The sequence below is a fragment of the Artemia franciscana genome, chromosome 5 (assembly GCF_032884065.1).
Source record: "Artemia franciscana chromosome 5, ASM3288406v1, whole genome shotgun sequence".
Taxonomy (NCBI): Eukaryota; Metazoa; Arthropoda; class Branchiopoda; order Anostraca; family Artemiidae; genus Artemia; species Artemia franciscana.
The window spans coordinates 21,611,663-21,634,932 of record NC_088867.1 but is presented as its reverse complement, the minus strand read 5'-3'; the positions used below and the strand labels follow the sequence as shown (position 1 = coordinate 21,634,932).

At 35.7% G+C, this 23,270-nt stretch overlaps 1 protein-coding gene across 1 annotated transcript; it reads right to left on the bottom strand.

Moving 5' to 3' along the window:
- Window positions 1–283: 283 nt before the first annotated feature.
- LOC136027097 (dynamin-binding protein-like) lies at window positions 284–23,207 on the bottom strand. The gene is made up of 2 exons (XM_065704046.1): window positions 23,136–23,207; window positions 284–11,161 (listed from the first exon to the last, which is right to left on the bottom strand). The coding sequence occupies exon 2, from the start codon at window positions 11,143–11,145 to the stop codon at window positions 7,117–7,119; it is 4,029 nt and encodes a 1,342-aa protein (XP_065560118.1). The 5' UTR covers window positions 11,146–11,161; window positions 23,136–23,207; the 3' UTR covers window positions 284–7,116.
- Between the last annotated feature and the right edge of the window lie 63 nt (window positions 23,208–23,270).

Below are 23,270 nucleotides of genomic sequence, written 5' to 3'. Positions count from 1 at the left end.
CACTCCTTCAACAAAAAGGATCTATTGTTTCTAAATACAGTTGAAAATGGTAAATCAATTCAGGGAGCTACACAATATTAATTGACACGAAAAAATTTCGACACTGCTTAGTCTATGGGTTCTTGAGCTCTCAAATCTTATCACTAATATAGTAAACTTTACAAAAAACTTTCTTACCTGACTTAAGAACATGAACTCTCTCTCTCTCTCTCTCTCTCTATATATATATATATATATATATATATATATATATATATATATATATATATATAAAACTAGGAAGTCAAACTTCTGTTTCAACAGAAACAGAATATAAGAAAATTTCTGATATATAAGAAAAGTATTTTTTTGTAGCTTCTAACAACTTTAAGGCTTCTGCAAAAAAGATTTGACTTTTTATCAGAGACCTACAATTTCAAGTTTTAATTTAGGTTCTCCATGAGCTATTTACTTACGAAAAGAATAATGCTCAAAACAAAATTTACAATTTCAAACTAGAAGATTTTAAGAAGACAAAAATAAGTGGAATGATAGTGAAGAAATAAGACAAATAAAGATGGCACTAGTGACTGGATGATACTAGCATATTTTCCTTTAATTTCGATCCTGATATCAAGTCCAACTTGTAGTCCTGGTCATGGAGGATTCTCGAATCTCATGCTGAGACAAATTGAGAAGGCTATAAAATCAGTGTGTTCAGCCAATAAAATTTATGTTTGTAGTTGTTTTAGAGTTCATTCTAACAATACTTTACTTCAGAAACGTCTGTTTTTCTATTTTATTTGTGCTTAAGAATCAAGAAACTTTATTTCCTTATCAAATTAAATAAAAAATAAGTCTTTCTACAGAAAGTAAGGAGCAACATTAAACTTAAAACGAACAGATATTATTCCCTATGTGAGAGGGCTACCCCTTCCCCAATCGTCACTGTTTACGCTAAAATCTTAAAGTTCTTCAAAAATACTTCTCATTCAAATGCAATGGCCCCTGTGTTGTGAGGAGTCTTTCTTAAAGAAATGACAAAAAGTCAAATTTTAGCGGAAAGAGTAAGGTTTGAGGAAACGGCAGTCCTCCTAATTTACAGAATAAGTTATGTTCGTTTCAAGTTTTAAGGTTGCTCCATACTTTCATTTAAAAAAAAAACTTAATTTTTCTATTAAATTTTAGACCTTTTTTCAAGTCATGGCAGGAAATATCCTCCCCCTTCCGTGTACAATTTACCTTGAAACCTTGATCTCCACAGGAAATTCCTCCCTTAAAAAAATTCCCCTCCCTCGCAGGAAATTTCCAATAAAATTTCCGTATATTTCCCAATACTAGGTTATATGTAAACAATGGGCAGGTTGGGTAGCTTACAGCCATTTCTCCTGGGGCTATGGGGATCATATCATCCCCAAAAGGCAAACTTATTGCACCTTTCAACTATGCTAAATCGAACAGCTATCTTCAAATTTTGACCAGGTGTCTTATTGGAGGGGGAAGGGGGATGAGAGAGGGGCTAGTGGCTTTTGGTCACTCGAAAAGAGCACTGGAACTTTTGATTTCCGTCCAAATGAACCCTTTACTGATCTTCTAGGACCATTGGTTTAAAATTATCAGCCCTGGAAAATAAAACGACAAATAAACGCACATCCGTAGCCTTTTTTCAGGCAAAAAATGAAATCCCATATTTTTGTGGATAGAAACTTGAAACCTCCATTGTAGTTCTCTGATATGCTGAAGCTGACGATGTGATTTTCATTAAGATCACTTGAATTTTTTGGGTGTTTAACCATTTTTCCGAAATCAGGAAAATTTTCTCAGACAAGTAGCTTTCGATCAGTAACATTAAACTTGATAAATTTTATATATTTGGAAATCGGCGTAAGAAGAGATTTTTCTTCATGTATCTATTGTTATCAAATTCTGTTTTTAGACTTTCAGTAACTAATAGATCAAGTCGCTCCTTCCTTTTAGTTCATTACCACGAACTGATCAGTTATCAAACAAATCAAGGAACAGTATTTAAAATTTGACAAAAAAAATTAAATCAATTGTTTATTGACTTCAAGCAAGCCTTGGTCTCTGTCATATCGTGCCTAACTACAAAGATCTCTCTGATATTTAGTATTACAATAAGTATGTACGAGAAGGCAAGAAGCATGGTGCCGACTAGCGAAGGACTTACTGAAGAGTTTTCTACCTTTATAAGCATTCTCCAAGGATGCTTCATCCCCCCTCTTTTCTGTTTATTTCCACTTGGTGTGCTGGTACTTGCCCTAATAGCACGGTAATAGTCTTAGGAGAATACCTCTTCGACCTGCTTGCATATGCTGATGACATTCATTGTCTGATGGACAAATAAAGGAGCTCTAAGACAATGCAAACACGATCGATGACGTAGCTAGTCATATGGAACGAAGATAAATGCCAGCAAGACCAATGTGATAAGAGCGTCACGACAAGCAGAGACTGGTCCCTCCCCTCTCGTCTATGACACTATACAGGGCGAGGAAATAAAGTGGGTCGAATAGTTTGTTTGCCTTGGAAGGGTGCTGACATACACAAATGGCTCCTCAAAAGACTTAAAACAAAGCCTGGCTCTTGCCTCTGCATGCTCCAAGTCATTGGGCTCATTTGGAAAAAATAAATCCCTGCCCTTGAAACTTAAGACACGACTTTATGGAACTGTAGTAATTCCAGTTGCAACGTATGGAGCGGAGACAGGTTTCCATACGTCCCTAAAAGTCGTTTCCATCGACCCTATAAGTCGAAGGGAAACACTGATTGATGGCTGTCGAAACTAAATCGTACAGAAGCCTTAAGCTCATTGGCATTACTTACCTTGACCAAGTATCTAACGAATGAGTACTCTCCTCTAAATACCCTCAAAACATCATGCAGACCATCCAACTCCAGTAGCTTCGACGGTTAGAACACGTTCAGCCTATATCCCCAGCCCAACTGCCCAAAATAGCCTTTGAAGGAAGAATCTATACATCTCGTCCAAGAGGACGACCTTACAAGCGCTGGCGGGAAAACTTTTCTGACCAACCCTTCTCAGTACTGCTGAGGACTGCAAAAAACAGAGAGGTATGCTGAAAATACTTTCGTGATACCATTTGACTAGTAACCCCGAGTTGGCAAACCCGACCAGATGGATTTTAAATAAGTAGGTTAACTATCCAAAGTTTCTAGTTTCCATTGGTGGTTGACAATTTTACTAGAAACTACATGCATTCAAAATTCTGAACTGAGGACAAGGAAATACTATTTCTTTTAAATCACTAGAAATTTCTAGACGAAAAATTAAGCATATGTCACATTGTCCCAAGCTTTTCGGTAGTTCAAAGGGCTTCATTTACCTTTGATAAAACCATTTGATGATTACCCAGATTATTAAAAAAAAAGAAGCTGAATAGATTGCTTAGCCAGCAACAATGATGGTTGAGATGTCGCTTGCTTCCAAAGTTTTCCCAAGTGAATGGAAGCAGGCCAACATCAAGTCTCGCTACAGTTGTATGCAAGAGCCTTGAGAGCATCATAAATGACGCACTGGTCTCTCACTTTGAAAGAAATCAGTCACTTTCAAAAGTCAGCATGGTTTCCGTAAAGGTCGCTCAAATGAAACAAACCTCATTGAATCATATGACTTTGTGACCAGACTCTTGGATGATAGCCTTCTGGTGGATGTTATATTGCTTTATCAAGAAAGCCTTTGATAAAATACAGCATCAACCTCTTCTCCTATAACTGGAAACACACAGGGTACATGGGATACAGGCGCCTGAACTGAAGCTTTTCTTGCTGGAAGAACTCAGAGGGTAGCAGTTTATGACGCAAACAGTAAAGCTGTTTATTCTGATGAAAATCCTGTCATTAGTAGAGTTCCACAGGGCATGATCCTGGGGCCCGAATTGTTCAGCATGTATATTAACTATATTAACGACCGTACAACTCATCTGAAAAACCCACTGACACTAAATGCTGACGATTACAAGCTCCTAGGACTGGCCCAAATTAGGCATCTAAATGATGCAGGAAGATTCAGATGAAATATCTAGATGGTCCTCTGAGTGAGGTTTGCAGTTCAACGTGTCAAAATACAAAGTCCTGCATCTTGGACACAACCTTACCATGTTGGAGGTGACCTACTTGAGGCTTTAAGGGAGGAGAAAGGCCTGGAGGTTTTTGTCAATGACGGACTAAAGCTCCACAGCCACACACAAGCTCAAGTTGCTAAAGCAAACCGAGCCCTAGGGATCATAAAACGACCAGAAAGCCGTGTGGAGTTAAGTAGCTGTAAAAAGCTATTGTATGTCCACACCTGAAATTTGTAATGATCCTTCGACGGTTAGAACACGTTCAGCCTATATCCCCAGCCCAACTGCCCAAAATAGCCTTTGAAGGAAGAATCTATACATCTCGTCCAAGAGGACGACCTTACAAGCGCTGGCGGGAAAACTTTTCTGACCAACCCTTCTCAGTACTGCTGAGGACTGCAAAAAACAGAGAGGTATGCTGAAAATACTTTCGTGATACCATTTGACAAGTAACCCCGAGTTGGCAAACCCGACCAGATGGATTTTAAATAAGTAGGTTAACTATCCAAAGTTTCTAGTTTCCATTGGTGGTTGACAATTTTACTAGAAACTACATGCATTCAAAATTCTGAACTGAGGACAAGGAAATACTATTTCTTTTAAATCACTAGAAATTTCTAGACGAAAAATTAAGCATATGTCACATTGTCCCAAGCTTTTCGGTAGTTCAAAGGGCTTCCTTCAGAGCCCTAGGGATCATAAAACGACCAGAAAGCCGTGTGGAGTTAAGTAGCTGTAAAAAGCTATTGTATGTCCACACCTGAAATTTGTAATGATCCTGGCGTCTCCCATTATAAAATGGACGTTAAAGCACTCAAGAGTGTCCAAAGACGAGCAACGACGCTAAGACCAGCTTTACGAGACAAGCTGTATGAGGAACGCCTTGCGTCCCTCATACTCCTCACCCCAGCCTATCAAAGGAAGAGAGGAGACGCAATCACTATTCGAAAACGACCTCTCAAGTCAAGTTTTCTCCTCATCCCTCGCAAGTACGACAAGAGGTCATACAAAGAAGCTGCAATTCCCCCGTTCCCATCAACATGAGCGCCGGCACTTCTTCTCTGTACGCACCGTCCCCCACTGCAACAGCCTTTCTGAAGTCACTATCCAGTCCCAAATCATACATACGTTCAAGAAAAGAGTAGGTCTTGACTGAGCCAATGCAAAATGCAGGCTAACCTGGGATGCTGAACCAGTCATGTCATACCACCAGCGATATATTCTACAGAAGGCTCATCACCACCTTATCTTGATGGACATGCGATTTAGGATAATTTAAGGTAATTTAGTTTCATATTCAACTTAGTATCAGAAATCGAAGTCGATGACAGAAAAAAAAAACAACAGAAAATAATAACATTTGTCCAGCTTTTGTATATTGTCGTTATTTCGCCTAAAGCTCATATTTTACATTTTCAAACTCGAAAACATCGTTCTGGCTGACACTTTAATAATTGAACTATAGTAAAGGAAATACAAAGTGGTTTTCGGCTACCAATCAGAATATTTCGATGAAACTAGTCTGACAGACCGACAGGACACAAAAATTACGACAATTAATCAAGTTTGACAGTGAGACCCCAAATATCTTTAGTTTCTGCCAAAAAAAAAATTAAATTTTTATTGCAAGGCCTGCAATTATATATTCTAATATAGTCTCTGAAGACGAAAACACTGTCGAATATTGTCACAATTATGCCTGAAGGTCATATCTAGCATTTCCAACTTCTGAAATAATTGCTGAAAACTGTTTACTGAGTTGTATTCAAAGGGAGGATCAGCAGAGTAAAGAGAGCGCAATAACAACTCGACCCTCTCTTTGAAAAGCAAATTTCAAAGCACTAGTTTGTTAGTGTATCATATCATTTGAAAATGTAAGATACAACCTTTAGCCGTAACAGTAACACTGGTTCAGGGACCAAATGACGAAGCTGGATAGTACTGACAATTTTCAGTCACTATCAAACATGCACATAAGTAAGAGATAGGAAGGGATTTTGGAAATAGTTATATTCCACAGTAGCTAACATTGTTAATTACATGGTTTTTGCCACTTTTTGATTGGTTTTACCTAAGAATCTTTCCCTGCCTTTATGCAAGCATGCTCATTATGAATATGTCCATTAAAATAAGAAAAAAGCATTAATTAACATAAATTATGTTAATATATAGCCCATACCAACAACAGTCTGTAGTACATTGTGCATAAAGCATGGTTTATCATTACATACAGCATCTGATACTTTTGTGATCCGTTGATACTCCCAAGCTTAATAAATAGCGCAAGGATTAACCGTCTGATCTTTATAACATATAGAACAGGAAAAAATATAATAGTATGCGTTATTTTTTTCTCAAAAATATAGGATACAGTCGTTTGAGTCTTGATTTTAGACACACATAATGTAACTCAACTGAAACTGATTCTTGTAAAGGGAAATGCTGTCATTTTAGAGCAGTGTTGCCCAAAAAATAAATTGTAGCAATTTCTGTATAACAATTTCACCCCCATTAAACCAAGTACTGTCTAACACCAGGGGTTAGCTCTGTCCAAGCCAATGTTTATTGCCCACCCTCTAACATGTGGGGGTTCTCAACTAAGAATATATCAAAGAGCGCATACCTCTAGAACAATCTAGAAATTAAGACCTAGAAATACAATGTAAGACTGTTAGTGCTTGTAACTTCATTAATCAAACTGCGGAACAGATGGCCTAAGAGCCATTTCACTACTCAGAAACAAGCCTATCTGGTAGTCGAAGCATTCAAAATACATCTTTGAATTTAATATTTCACCATGAACTACTTTTAAGCATTGTTTAAGAACAAAAAAAAAATCAATAAAACTACAGAAGGCTTGTGCTCTTCTGTACAAGAGTATTTTTATTTCAGAAAAAACTCAATTTAAGAAAAAACAGATAACAATAGTGACGTGTTATACATATATGCAATGAACTCACCATAGCAAATAGAATATAGAACTGAGATATAACATGCATTATATATAACACCCAAAAAGTTCTAATTCTAAATTTCAGCATTTCTTCTTCAAATAGCTAGAAGGTATGTAGCCTTTTTTACCCTCTGAGTTGACTGCCATGTACCAATCATTATTACCAGATAAATCACAAAAGTTGATTATTTGAACAGATTCACCAGCAAAGACGGTCAACTCTGTCTCATTTCGTGCCTGAAAGTTATACAGGACAATGTAATAATCAGAGAAATCAGTATCTGGTATTTCTTCGTATATAGGAAATTGCAAGCCCAAGAGATCAGGATGCAAATCATCTTCAACTTGTTCATAGATAGGAGATCCAGATTTGCCACTTAGTTTGTTATTAGTGAAAGCTTCCGAATTTGGTTTATAATAGCACTTTCCGTCAGCTAAAGTTAATAAAATGGTTTCCATGTTGGAAGGACTAGTTTTTGGCTCAAGTACACAACATGGTAAAAACCCCTTTTTGGTGCCAGTATCAACGAGCCAGCAATCAGAATTTCCAGTAGGATCACATCGTTTTATAACAGCAACCAAAGCACCCAGTCCAAGTTTGATTTCAAATTCATTCTTAGGTTCAAAAGCTTTAGAAACAATAAACAAGTCATCAGCTTTGTACTTGGACAATAAGAAAAAATTGTCTTCTTCTTTTCTTTTAGAACAAGGCGAGCTTTTCGCACCTAAGGCTGTCAGGGAAATAATACTTATTCCCTGTAGTTTTTCCAAAGCTTCTAAATACCTTTGATAAAATTTTTCACTAATAGAGGTAGCTGATCTCTCTGGAGCATTTTCTAAGAAAACTACATTGCAACTAGATAACAACTTTTGTCTCAGTGTCATCCAGGAGTGCAAGCATGAACAATAAACTATAAAACCTTGTTCAATAAAAATTGGCAGTTCCTTCAGTAATTGTGAATTTAATGCTTCAAAAGTACTTTTAGATGAGCTATATTCCTCTTTAATCACTCTGGCTTTTGTTAGATCTTTATTCTTTTCCAGTTTTTGAGTAGCAGACATTAAATCTAGGAATTTATTCTGGCGCTTTGTAATTAGCTTTGATGGCATAACAAATAGAGAGTTGAGTTCAGTTAAAGGTTCAAAAACCTTATCATGAACACTTGAATCAAATTCACCCCAGCATTTCATTCTCAGGAGTCTTTGAACATTGCAGTAGACATCAATTTCCTTCAATTGATGCTTTTTGTCATGTAGAGATGCAATAGATTCAGATATAATTAGCTGTTGATTGAAAATGGTGTTAAGACTACTATGAATTCCTTCAATAGTAGATTGCAAGTTTGAGACAGCTTCTACCAGAGTTTCATAACTGTTTACTAATTCAATGTATCTAGAATCTTGAATAATTGGCATTTTCAAACTCATACTAACTTTTGTTGCCATACGCATGCTCTTCTTACTCATAGAATGGAGATTAACTTTTGATAACTTTTTGCTAATGTCTTCAGTTTCATCAAAATACTTCTTCAGTACCTCCCTTCTCCTTTTTGTTTCGTTGATATCAGATATTATTTTTACCATTACTTGATAAGCTTGCATCATTTTTTCCCTCCCATGCCAGTCCTCAGGAAAGAATTTAACTATTTTCCCCAATAAAAGCTGATACCTCATAACTCTTTGAACTGGCTTGATCAATATCGAGTCCATATTAAAACATATAACTTGTTCTTTTAAAATAGAGATTCTTCTTTCAAACTCACATTTAACAGCAACGATATCTTCATAATCACAAAGTGCTGAGTGCACTGAATCATAATTATTACAATAAACCATAAAAACTGATTCAACTCTGTCTTTAAGATCAATAAAACAATCTGCTATGACAGTAACATCTTTAATAGATTCATCATATTTTTCTAGTCTTCTAACAATAGTATCAGATAAAGCAATTACATCATCTACATTGCCAAACAGCTTAATAATATCACAGCCATTTTGAGTAAAAACATCTGGCTTGTCAAGCTCAAAGGCTGATATTGCTAATCTCATATCTTTTAGATATTCTTTCTCTGTCAAAACAAGCTCATTAATAGTACTTAGACAATATTTCACCAATAGATCAGCACATTTTTTTTTAGGAACATCTGGGCAAGGAGGAGCTGGTCGACTGGGAACCTTTTTAAGCTGGATTGATTTTTCAGTATCATGAGGTGCTAGTGCATGTTTCATTCCTCCCATGTATATCCTTTCTTCACTACTGGGATAAGAGCTACTAGTTGTGCTGCAAGCACTTTGAATGTTTTTACAATCCACCTCCTCAACATCCACTGTTAGATTCTCACTTCTCACAGTATATCCTTGAAAAAGTTCACCTTTTGCAGCTATTACAGGTAAATTGGGGAAAAATTGATAATTATTAGTTTCATATGTTTCCTTTTGTGTATAATAGAATGGAGAGCTTGATTTTGAGGAAATTTTATATAAATTGTCCTTCATATTTGTTTCCTGATAACAGAAACCTGAAGAATTATCTACAGTGCCATGAAACGGAAGCTCAGCATTTGCCACCTCAAATTTTCTTGGTGGAATTGGTGGTACTTTCGAAATTTGTTTCCAATCAAACAAACTACAATTCAAATTAGCATCTGTTGTCTTCACATCCACTAAGTCTGAAAATGAGTGTCTCATTCCAACTTCTTTAGCATCAGTTTTAGCTATGATTGGATGAGCTAAGCCCTCATAGATCACTTTTGGGTCAACTTTTATTGATTGGTCAGCAGGTGTAACAAGTTGCCAAGTAAAAGGTCTAGGTGGTTTATTAGATTCCTTATTCTTTGTCTGGCCAAAAGCTCTTCCAAGTGAGCTATCTTTCTTTTTAGTAATACAATTAGAAATTTCAGAAGGCCCTATATAATTCCTGTCATTTTCCTTGTGGAAGTGTTCATATATCTTTATATAAGTACTAGGGAATATACCCCTACAGCCATTAATCAAACCATCAGTCCACCCATTGCCTAAGTCTTTTAAAACATAGACTTCCTGATTAGCTTGAAGGGCAAGTTCATTTTCTGACTCAGGTACAAAGTCATAAAGAGCTATAGCATGAATTGGCTTTTGCTCAGTATAACAAACACTGGCAAGATGTTGTGGATTGGCCATGAAGTATTCATCTTTAAAGAAATTCACATCTGTTTCTTCACATCTAGTAGCACAATCATGTAAAATTGATTCAGTTGGTACTTCTATTGGATCTTCTATAGGAATTCTATTGTCGCAAGTACCAAATAAATCAACATTACAATACCTTTGATTATTAGATGCAGGATTATTAAAAACCCAGTCATTTACTGCTTGAACATTGTTGAAATGCATGTTTTTTGATAATACAGTGTCTATCTGGCATTGCATACCATCAACTCCCTCAATATCCTCAGAATACATATTGCAATACAATTCAGCACTTGTCCTGTGCTGCATACTTGTATCACAGACACTAAATTCATCAATTTCATTCTTGATTAGAGATGATGGAGGATCAGAAACAATATCAGTAATGTTTACACATTCACAAGGAAATACTCCTGTCTTGCCATCAATGATACCTGAATACCATCCAGTCATAGGCTCACCAGTAATAGTGACAATATCATGTTTCACTAAATGAAGTTCACTTTCAAGTTGAGGTTGTAAGCTCTGGACCACCACAGCTTTTTTCCCAAGCACTTTAGCTTTTTTAGTTACTTCAACTTCGACTGTATAATTCACAGGAAAGAGGCCAGATTTTGCATTTGAATTACCATACCACCAACTTTCATCTAATTTTTCTGTACCAAAAATTATATTACCAGATTTCAGCACTAAATCTCCATTAACACCAGAATCATAATCATAGATGGCCACAAAGGCTTTCTGGTCAATATCACAGTTGATATTCACTAATGAAATATTTGCCTTTGGGAGTTTCCCTTCCTTATCACAGCCACAGACAAATCCATAACACCAGTATTTATCAACCTCTTGCTTCACTATGACGCTGGAACCTTTTTGTAGCGAGATCTCTTCATCAGTGTTAGCAGTGAATGGGTAAATAACAGTGGCTAACTGCATTCTGGTCCTCCAATTTCTGCCAGAAAAAAAACACTTGTCAATTTTCTGAGTCTCACAGTAGCACAATCACATTCAGTTTAGATTAAAAGTTTAAATACGATTAGGTGACATGAAAAACATTATTTTTCATGGAATGATAGTTCCTTGAATAAAGAAAAAAAAAATTCATTAAATTATTAGTCTTGCCACCAAATAAGAAGCATAACAACTGTTATTCACGTTCTTCTATTTGCTATTCTTTTCATAGCACCTGATGGAAACGTTAGAGATTAGAAATACAGAAATGCATTAAAACACTACAATGAGAATATATCCCAATCCTATTGTATATAATTACTAAATATTAATTAATTACCAATATAATAAGCTATACAACCTATACTGATATGCTTAGCATAAAAAACACATGTCATCATGGCTATCTTTAGTCTTTAATAAGAAATGTCAAGTAGTCAGTTAACTTTATTCCTAGATAGGGAAACTCTACCAACCAAAGACACAGATCTACATAACTAGCCAAATGAAGCATATCTCACATGGATGCATAATAAAAGTGCACACAGGACTAGACCATTATGAAGGGGGGGGGAGTCTGTTTTGTAGGTCAAATTTTTTCTACAGGTTCCATTGAATCTGCCTTGAAAGGATTTTCTCCCTCTCCTGTGAGCATGTGAGCTAAATTAAATGGCTGCGTTGTAATCTATAGAACTGAAAGCTTCATTATCTGACTAATATGTATGATTTTGTTTTAATACCTTTACTAATGCTTAGGGAGATAGTTAAGCAGACAAACCAGCTCAATTCTTGCTTGAGAGCTTAATATGGCTTAATATGAGCCTGGATGGCTTAAAATTTCAACTAAGCTAGGCAAATTCAAAATTTGACATATTCTACCCAATTAAGACGCAACATGTCATCTTGCACATACAAACGTATGCAAGGGGATGCATTAATGACGAAAACATTAATTTTTAACCAGGATATCATTCCAAACCTTTTCCAGATAGATAGTTCCTCAAGAACATGGTTGTACCCCCCTGAACTCTACCAGAAACCTGTTAATAGCAGGGTAAATAACAATGTTTTCTCCAACTATGTGGTTGGACCATTAAGATGGCCCTCATCGTCAGTAACCAGTATCTACAGGACTCATCCTTATTGCTTGTAAGAGTGATTTAAGGCAAATCATGTTAATTAAATATGATAAATGTGTAATTAATACATTGTTTACTCAAAACCAGGCTTACTGCTATTGAACCATTGTTTTATGCCTGATTAATGGAATTTAAATTGATTTCAGGTAAGGTGATAAGCATTGCAGTCAAGAATTATTGCAGGACAAACAACCTCGAAAAGCAATTACCCTCCCCCTCCCATTATAGAATTGGACATATGGTTATATACTCAGGTGCATCAGTTGAAACAATATTTAAAAAACAGTTGCTTCCATTAATAGTGTAAGAACAGATCATTGATAACTTATGGGACATTTTCCAGATGGAGAAACATAGTGCATGAAAATGAATGAAAACCTATTAAACAATTTCCATTTGTTTATTATAACATTTGGTAGCTTTGTCAAATAAGATAAGGCCACATATCCTATGTATACACACATACTGAGTAAGTGTCTGCAAGGGGATGGATATAGGATATCCCTATAACTAGTTTAAAGTAACATAATCAATGGGTGTAAAACAACCCATGTGTCAAACAAACCCATGACAAAAATAGTGGTAACTTTGGAATTTTGGTGACATGTTGAAAAAACGAACTCCCGACTCATAGCGAAAACAAGCAGAATCTAAGCTGCAAAACAAATTTGTGGGCATGTTCCACATTGTTCCAACCAGAGCAATGCAAAGATTTTCAATTCATACAATTTAAGAAGTGAAATTTGGCATTTATCTCTCTGAACATTCCTCACCAGTATTTTCAACCAACATGATTTGGGGTGTAAAGTCAGCCTGTAGCCTCTCTTACACCATCCACACTTCCAATATTTCGGCAAAAGGTAGGTAGTTTCTTACTTTCTAGTTGGCTTGACATTGAAGGGCTAGAATCTTGGGCCAATGGAGCATAAGAATCATGATTCAATGAGGCAGATACTCTTTCTTTGACCTCTGTACATAGAGCTTCAATCCGCTTCAAACTTATCAGGCAAGAGAAGAGGTGACAGGGTACACTTCTGAAGGCATATACCATTTCCGAGCACTATCCACTTTCGAGGAGAAAGCAGCTAGATCCACTTAAAATTTCCTGGGCGCATAAGTAGAGTTAAACAGACTTTCTTGAAGGTAGTCAGGCCCTGGACTGTAGAGGCCTTCAACCAACCTCCTCCATCCCTAGTGTCAATCTTCTGCTTTCCTTATTAATTTATGCAACTACTGAATCCTTTCATCTAAACATATAGCAAACTCAATTTTACAGAAAATTAGTCCCCATTCTATTTGCACCTTCTAACAAAAACAATTGCATGCAAAATATAGTTGCTGGATTAAGATGATTTGAGGATTTTATCCAAAGCTTTCTCAAAATAGAAATCATAAAATAAACAGATTTAAACTTAATCTTGTTGAAAGAAAATAAAACAGAACTTCTTTCATAAATGACTTGACAAGCATGAATTAAATACACTGAGATTAACAAAAAAAAAAGTTTCCTGTGGTAAAATAACTATCAAAGTAGTAAAATCTATTACCCCCTCCCCCTCAAAACATAAAATTTTGTCTAGTGGAACCTCTGCTAACTGAAATAGCTAATTTTGGATGCAAGACAATACAAAATCCAGTTGCCCATCTCCAAAGTCCCTAAAATCAGAAGCTAAGCAAGATATTATTGCAATACTAGCTGTTGGGGTGGTGCTTCGCGCCACCCCAGCCCCCCCCCCCCCGCGCGTAAGTCGTTACGCGCCATATTAGTTACACGCCATTGTAGTTGTTTCCCTGTGTCCCACCTGTGAATATAGATATATATATATATATACATATATATATATATATATATATATTTTTAACTATGTAAAACTTTCGAATATACAACATTCTTCACTGTCCCATTGTCTGTGCATATAAATAGATTCTGAGGTTTACTGACACTTGAACATGCAACATATAATTGTCCATGGGAAAAACAATCCGTATTCAGATCTATACCTCATTATTCTAATGATTGCCCTTGAGCTTTGTTGATGGTGATTGCTAATCGAACATTGCCTGTGTCCCCGTCGTCATTTATATATCCTCCTGTGCCCCCTGGCGTCCCCGTTGTAGTTGTGTCCCTGTGACCCAGTCGTCATTTATATTCCCTGTGTCCCAGTCGTCATTTGTGTCCTGGTGTCCCAGTCTGTAATTTCTCTTTGAGTGTCCTGGTCGTCATTTATAATCCCTGTGTCCCAGTTGTCATTTGTGTCCTGGTACCCCAGTCTGTAATTTCTCTTCAAACATTCCCTGTGTCCTGGTTGTCATTTATATATCCCCCCCTGTGTCCCCGGCGTCCCTGTTGTAGTTGTGTCCCTGTGTCCCGGTCGTCATTTATACACCCTGTGTCCCAGTCATGATTTGTGTCCCAGTGTCTCAGTCTGTAATTTCTCTTTGAGTGTCCTGATCATCATTTGTGTCCCGGTCTACAATTTCATCAGTTGACAAACATGACGTCAGTTGACAAACAACTTCATGACCACATACAGTTCAATCCTTATAATGACGTCAGTCGACAGACACACAAACAAACAACTATATATATATATATATATATATATATATATATATATATATATATATATATATATATATATATATATATAGATTTCACCACCTCAAGTGAGCACAAAACCCAATCCAGACAATGAAATACAGAGGAAAAAAAAAAAAAAAAAAAAAAAAAAAAAAAAAAAAAAAAAAAAAAAAAAGACAGGAAGTCCACATTATCTGGGATTTCACATTATTTTACAAGCTATCAGTGTTGAAGTCAGACCACAGTGATGGAGGATGAGGAATCAGTAAATTGTTGGAAATACAGAAATGATGAGTTGACTCATAATAAATTTAAAAAATATGTTATTACTTAGGATAGCAGGAAGGTGGCCATGCAGCTGTGCAAAAGCAAAAGAAGAATACAAAAAAATAAAGACAATTCAAATCAAGCAAGGTTTTCTGAATAGTAGTCCTTGGTTTATAATAAAGTATAATAAAGTATTTATAAAGCAGCTTTATAAAAAAAAAGCTGCTTCAATAAAAAGGGTAATGTTGACATCCAAATAACAGGACAAAATGAAACACAAGACAGAACTAAGCTATAGAAAAGGAGACCAGGTCAACATGATACTTAAATGTGATTTACATGCAAACCATTGGATATACAGTTGGAACATTCACATTATATTGACCTTTTGCTAGCAAAAACAATAAAAATATTAATACAATGCACCTACTAGACTCTACTGTGATCTAGGTTAATGGACCTTGGGCTTGATCAGTGCCTAGTCTTGTACAAATGTTTTGATTAAAATGTATATTTTACAAAGATGGACAGAAGGTTTCTAATCTTGGATATGATGTGGCCTATATAGATTTAGATAGCTGGACTTGGGTGACTACAATCTAAGAAAACTTTTCTTTTAACATTTAAACTTGGATCAAGGTAATCCTTACATCCTCTCCTTTTTAAATGCAAAAATCATTCTTCACAACATTTGCTTTAGATTGAATGTATCCTTGATAGAGTCTGTATGAAATTTGACACTTTCTTCTAACTTCAAGATACCCTGTCCAAAATTGGGCAGAATTTCCCAAATATCAGTTTATGCTTCAAGAGTGTGTGTATGATTTGGCTCCATTGTTGACTGTCAGTGCATTTAAAATTATTATTGCTCTATAAGAATAAAATGTTCAAGCAAGTCATATTGAGAAAGAATCATGTTAAGCAAACGATTCTTATTTCATAATATGCAGAATAATTGTAGTTAACACATTTTGACTGCAATTCCACTATGTTTTACTCCAACCCCCCAACTTTTAATGTCAAATTTACAGACCAAATTATATATTTCCTATGTGTTTTGTGCTTCTTGATTTTGCCAGCATTTATTCAGTTTACAGGTAGATGGGTTGAAACAAAAGCAATGGATGGCAATGCATGGGAAATATATAGTTTTGGCTATATATTTGTATATTAGGGGTAAAGTTTAATGGAATTGCTGTCAAAATGTGTTACCTTAAATTGCCCTTCCCAGCAATAAGGACAAATCCTGTAGATGCTGGTCAATGATGATGGTGACTCAGTTCATCAGACACATCCCAAACTGTCAACCATCGCTTGTTGCACCAATCTCTGTCAACAGCTGACTCAATGTCTTCATTATTAGGGGACATGATTATATTCTGGCTAACGAAGTTAGCCATAATACAGTAATTAACTATAATTGTACAGTTAACTGTAACAATTTAGCATATTATGATTTATGAAGTAAGAATTATATTCTTAACTTGTTTCCTTTTCAACAGCCCTAATTCTAGACTTACACCAGCCTCTCCAAAAGGAAATATAATTTGGGCTATATATTTGCACATTAGAGTTGGAAGCACAGTAAAGTAATTTGAATTTGATTTAAGAACTGACATAAGTGAGTGGCATAATTAAAGAAGAGAGCAGCAAAATTTTTTGGTGTAAGAGCAGTACCACTGCTGCTTGGGTTGACGGATAGACAGTCTAGACAGCCACTTTAGACCCAATAGCTGGGGTTGACAAACGGTAAATCTGAAGACTATTCCATTACTGAGCTTTGAATTAAGAGAATATACCCCTTTTGTTTATGCTCTTTCTGAATATAAAAATCATTTCACTTGAAAATTTGGTTCCATTGCAACTGAACTCTAAGCAACTAACCCCTTGTGAATCCAAACACTCACACAACTCAACAAAATTTAACTAAGCCCTTGTGCAACTGAACCCCCATGCAATTGGACCATTGTTGCAACTGAAACCACATATAACAACTCGTGTGCAACTCAGCCACCATACTTAAATTGGGTAAAACACAAGTTAGAATCTTCACATGTTCCACCATGTTGGATTTGTTTAATTTTTAAAATCATAATATGAATGACCATCAAGATGATTAGTAAAAAAAGCTTTGTTTTGTTGTCACAAAAGCAAAGAAAAGCAGACATCACAAACTCTTAAAGCTATAATTATTTCCCCTTTTTAGTCTGTTACTGGGGGTTCTTTTTACTCTGTCACTGACAAGGGATCTAGGTGTTTGTCTCTCTCCCATGGAAAAAACCCTCCCCTGAAAAATACCCTCTTATGGAAAATACAGTTATCCAAACTTATGTATTTTATTTGAGTTATGTTATCTTTTTTATTTACTTGGGAAGTGCTAAGGAAAGTGGAAAAGAGAATGTATGTGTAAAAAAAAGAAAGAAAAACAAGCCTGCTGTCAGTGCAGAATATCATAGCTGCAGCAAGTTTTCTTGATTTTCAAGCCAATATATTTTCTTTGATTTACAAGGAAAGGGACAGTTAGTTTCCTATATAAGAGAATTGGACAACACAGTTCTAATAGCGTACTTTGTTTTTCGATCTTCTATTTTTAGAAGTTATGGGCTATTTTATTTTTGACTATGGGACATGCTCTTACTAAGTTGCTAGCTACTGCTGCAACCCAGATACAGAATTAGCTCTAAAGAAAGAGACAAGAGGAGGATGGATGGAGAAATTGTTTCATAATCCCTAGGCAGTTCTAGTCTTTTTTTTTTGTAAGTCAAAAGTGATTGGATATCAACAAACCACAAGGGGCTTTTTGGGGGATATGTTCCAGAAGGGGGGTATTTTCTGCAAGGTGGTATTTCCTGGGGAATAGGGGGTGGTTGCCCTCCAATCACTTTTAATTTTCTTAAAAGGAAACTAAAACTTTCAAATTATAACTGAGTAATAAAACATGATTAACAAAAAGCCCCCAAAGTTCTTGGGGTGAGGTCAGTAGGTTATTACAAGTTACCTATTATTAAAATTTAAGGTTTTTATAGGAAGGGATGGTTGTACCAACTTTGGAGAAGGCTCATTTAATTGGAAAATCAGATTTCAGGATCAATTTTAAAGAATCAAATGTAATGAGAGGGCAATCAGCCTCTCCCTCTTAAGTACAATTTTCCTCCAGATAAATCCAATCAAAAAAAAAAAAAAATTACTTGTTCAACATAGTCTAAGGTCAAATTATCATACCTCTGGGGTTATCAATCCCCTAGCAGCAAGGACTGTAAGTTAAGCTAGCTACTCAGTTAAGACAGAGGGTTTTGTGAAAAAGATTTCTGTATCAACTTGGGGGGGGGGGCACTGATTGAAAATCAAAAGTTTTAGTGCACTTTTTAAGAGCTAAAAGTGATCAAATGGCTTCCACCAAACCCTCTTTTTCCCCCAAATATATCCAATAAACAATTTTGAGATGACCATCTTATTTAAAACAGTTCAAATGCTAAATAACTATGCCTCTAGGTTAGCACCTGGTACAAGGGCTGTAAGTTATGCCAGTTGCCTATTGTTAACATACAAGGTGATTTTATCAAGAAAAGAGGGAATGTTTGATCCTATAAACAAAAAAAGGCATGGAGCATTCAAAGTAGTTTTTGGTAAAAATATGACTGTTCATATTATTGACTTGCCAATAAAGTGAACATACCACTCAATACCTTTTTTTATACTCATTACAAATAAAATAATTGCTCCTATTGCAAGATTTATATTTAAGCACTTTTTGAGCTCTAAAAACTGAAAAATTTACAATTAAATTACAAGTTTTCAGTTCTTTTCCAACAATCAGTTTGCCCTGATGAAGTTCACCCATGATTATTGAAAAAAGCTCATGCAGAAATATCCCTTCCCTTACAAACATGTTTCAGAAGTCCCTTGATACTAAGGAGATTCCTCAAGACTGGCAGAATGCTAATGTTACACCTGTACACAAAGGGGGTAGCCACAACAGCGTTTCCAATAATCAACCCATTAGTCTTACATCTGTAGCTGGTAAAATCTTAGAAGAAATTACTGACCAGTGAAGTGAAGTGAATAACTGACCACCAATGAGCTGCTCAGTGATAGTCAGCATGGCTTCAGACATGGATGCTCAGTTGAGACTAATTTGATTGATGCATATGATGTTACTGACCATCTAGATCAAGCAATCCCTGTTGACTTGGTTCTATTGGATTTTGCAAAAGCCTTCAATAAAGTGTGTCACTGTCAACTAAGGACCAAGCTATTTGCAACTGGAATACATAATGAAATTGTAGAGTGGGTGCTTTAGTTTCTTTCTGGGAGAAAGATAAGGGTGAAAATATTTGGAAAAATGGACAGGTATTCTTTTCAGAAGAAGTGGAAGCATTAAGTGGAGTGCCCCATGGAACCATCTTGGGACCAACTTTATTCAACATTTATATTAATGATGCACCAACCCCAGTCAAAAATAAAATAAGTATTTATGCTGATGACTCCAAACTCATTGGACCTGTCAATACACCCAATAAGAGAGCCTCTATGCAGAATGACCTTTGGGTACTTTCCCAGCGGGCAACTTTGTGGCCCACATACAATGCCCTTATCATATGTTAGGGATGGATGGATCAAGACAGACTATTATGTCATCTGATGCAGAGTGAGACTTGGGGGTCATAGTCAATAAAGAATTAAAATTCACTATGCACACACAGACAGCTGTAGCCAAAGCACTCCAAACCCTTGGCATTATAAAAAGAACAATCACTAGTAGGTCACCTATGGTGATGACTAAATTATATAAGGCATTGGTAAGGCCTAATTTGGAGTTTGATATGTGTGTTGCTAGCCCCCTCAACAAAGATGACCAGCAGAAGTTAGAAGCAGTTCAGAGACAGGCTACAAAAGCAATTGAGGGATGCAAATACTTAAACTACTTATCTTGTCTGAAGAAACTGAAACTCCCCACTCTCGTCTACAGACGTAAAAGGGGTGATATTATTATTATGCCCAAGTTTCTGAGATTCTAACTCTCCATTAAATAAGCCATTTCAACTTGACTGGTCTGCCAGAACTAAGGGACATAGTCAGAAACTATATCAGAAGAGAGCTGCCACTAGACAATGCAATAACTTCTTCAATAACAGAATAGTGAGTTTATGGAATTCACTCACTGAAGAAGCATTCACTACCCCCAGTACTGCTGCCTTTAAAAGAGCTGTTGATGAAGAATTGTAATCAAAGCCATGGCAAACTGAGTGGGATGCTGTTGAGACATCCAACCATCATCATCACTAGCCAGCAATTCTACAGGATTTAATCCTTATTTTGCTGGACAATGCAATGTAAGGTAATTAAAGGTAAAATAATACAATGTTTCTCAATACTCTTTTCTGGGTTGTTTTTTATATAATGATACTACATTTTCTCAGTGCCAACATTATTTATAATAAGGTTAGTTTAGGTTGGGTTAGATTAGGTCAAAAAGTACTTAAATTTGAATTTGCAATAGAAGCAATCATTACATTTGTAAAGAGCATAAAAAAGGCATTGAGTGGTGTGTTTACTTTATTGTCAAGTCAATAATATGGACACTCACAACAATTGAAAACTCATAATGGATCAATACCTGTGGATTGTATAACAAAATGGACATGAATCTATGTGCAAATACCATAGTTAGTTTGAATCAACATTCTAATCCATTTGTCCAAAGACAAAAATAATAGAAAAACCTTTAAGGGTTCATAAAGGGCTTAGATAGAATTTCAGAGTGAAGTGTTTATTACATTCAGAAACACTGGCATAGTTCCAGCATTTTTATTGAGGAAGGGGGGGGGGGGCAAGAAGGGATTATATCTGGAGAGTCAAGGGGCATTGGGGTGTGCTCCTCATCCCCATGATTTGCAAATATATACAATATACCCTATAAACCATGATTTAGACATATTTAGGGGGGTGGGGTGAAATACTTTTGTAATACAAAAGAAGATTATATTTATTTGCAGGGTGTGATTCTAGGTATCCTATAGGCTATAGCCTACTTGTACATTAGGGTTGGTGGTATATACTCTGTTAATATATTAAGTTCAGAAAAGAGCTCTAATGATAGTTTCAAAGCAGGCAGAAATGTTGTATGAAGAGCTGCTGACAAAGTTTAAAATACAAACTCTGGAAAAAAGAAGAGAGAAACTCTGCATGGATTTTGGATGAAAATCTTTGATCCACCCAATTCATAACAAAATGACTCTTGTGCAGGGTTGCAGTGTCAGTTGACAAACTTCAGTCAGTATGCTGTGCCCACCAGTGGTTAGCAAAGAGTTTTAGACCTAGCTTTGTAAAAAAGTATTACAAAAGTCAGGAGGATTGATGTATTTTGTTTTTCTATTTTGCATTTTTTAATGTGACTATACCAAAGAAATTTGGCAGTGCCATAAAAATTTTGGTGAAAATAAAATCTTATCTATCTATCTAAGTTAAAAAAAATCATGAATTTCTTGGAAAACTAAAAAATAATGAAGGAAGTGAAGACAAAAGTTCTCCCTCTCCAAAATATACTAACTAGGATTATTCTGCATATTATGTGCTCTGATTCAAAGAGTGCACTAGAAGCTATCACCAATACAAGTAGAGGTGGGACAGGGTCCAGGGAAGTGGCCAGTTGCTACAGAGAATTAGTCACAACACCCACAGGTCAAGAAACTGTTTTACAGTGGGTTCCAGCCCATGTTGATATATATATATATATATATATATATATATATATATATATATATATATATATATACTATATATATATATATATATATATATATATATATATATATATATATATATATATATATATATATATATATATATATAGAAATATATATATAGAAATCAAATAGCTGACAGAGCTGCAAAAGATGGCACCATTATTGGCAACCCCTTTATATTTTGTGAAACTTCAATTCAAGTTATAATGATTGAAGAGGTTATAAAAAAACAGCAGCAATACTATTTTGAAGAAAATTGTAACCTCTCAGGAAATTGGTTTCCAACACAAAAAAAAACAGAAAGGATGTCAGAACTAAAACTTTACAGGAATCTGACTAAAAGAGAAGGAGCCATAGCTTTTTGTCTGAGGTCCAGACATGCAGGTACTCATTCATACCTTCCAAGATTTTATGGAGAGGACAATACCTGTGATCATTGTGATAGTGAAGAGACAGTTGAACATATTTTATTTGATTGTGATCATTAAGTGCATCAGAGAAGACACATAGAATCATTTTTTGAAGAACAAAAGGAAAATATTTTGGTGAATTTACTTCTTGGAGGTTTCTCAAGTGATGAACAAAATACCATAGTCATATGCTTAGTAGCACAATTCTTAGAAAAAAATGGATATGACAAGAGGATGTAGGCCCTAGTTAAAGATGCTAGGAATCATTTAATTTCTAGTGTAGCAAGAAAATACTTGAAGAATATAGAGAAAACCTGAGTGACCATGTAGTCAAGAGGGGTCAAATATTCATCTTATCATCTCTGCATATTAAAAAGTAGCCTAAGAATTGTTTTCTTAGCAGCATTTCCTTCTCCAAAGGACCAACCCTACTTATACTGTTTCTACCCTTTGTATGAAATTTCTTAGAAAACAAGGAAGGGAGTGAAGATAAAGGTTATCCCCCTACAAAATATGCTAACTCTGATTATTCTACATAGGCTATTATGAAGTAGCCTAAGAATTGTTTTCTTTGCAGTGTTTCCTTCTCCTGAGTACCAGCCCAACTTATACTGTTTGTGGTTTTGAAAATGGGTAGTGGTAACACTCTTTACGTAAGCAGTAATGTTCTACCAGACCACTCTTGAATGCATTCCTAGCAAAACAAAATTAACTGACAACCTACGACAAAAAAGAAAGGTAGAAGAGAATACAAAATAACAATTATAAGAGAGGTTGATTTATTAACAAGCACAACCTAGCTGAAGCGACTAGCCTATTTCACCTTTCTTACCTAAAACACTACAGGTATTTTGGCAATTTTGCCAATGAAGTCTGCTTCTTTTCTTTCTTAGTGTACTTGCTGTGGACTTGAAGTGCCTGCCACCTACTTAAAATTGGCTTTTAAAGTATATTTTCGTTATTAGAT

Bases quoted from the DNA above. Each gene is read 5' to 3' on its own strand.
- LOC136027097 (XM_065704046.1), bottom strand. From the start codon at position 11,145: ATGCAGTTAGCCACTGTTATTTACCCATTCACTGCTAACACTGATGAA.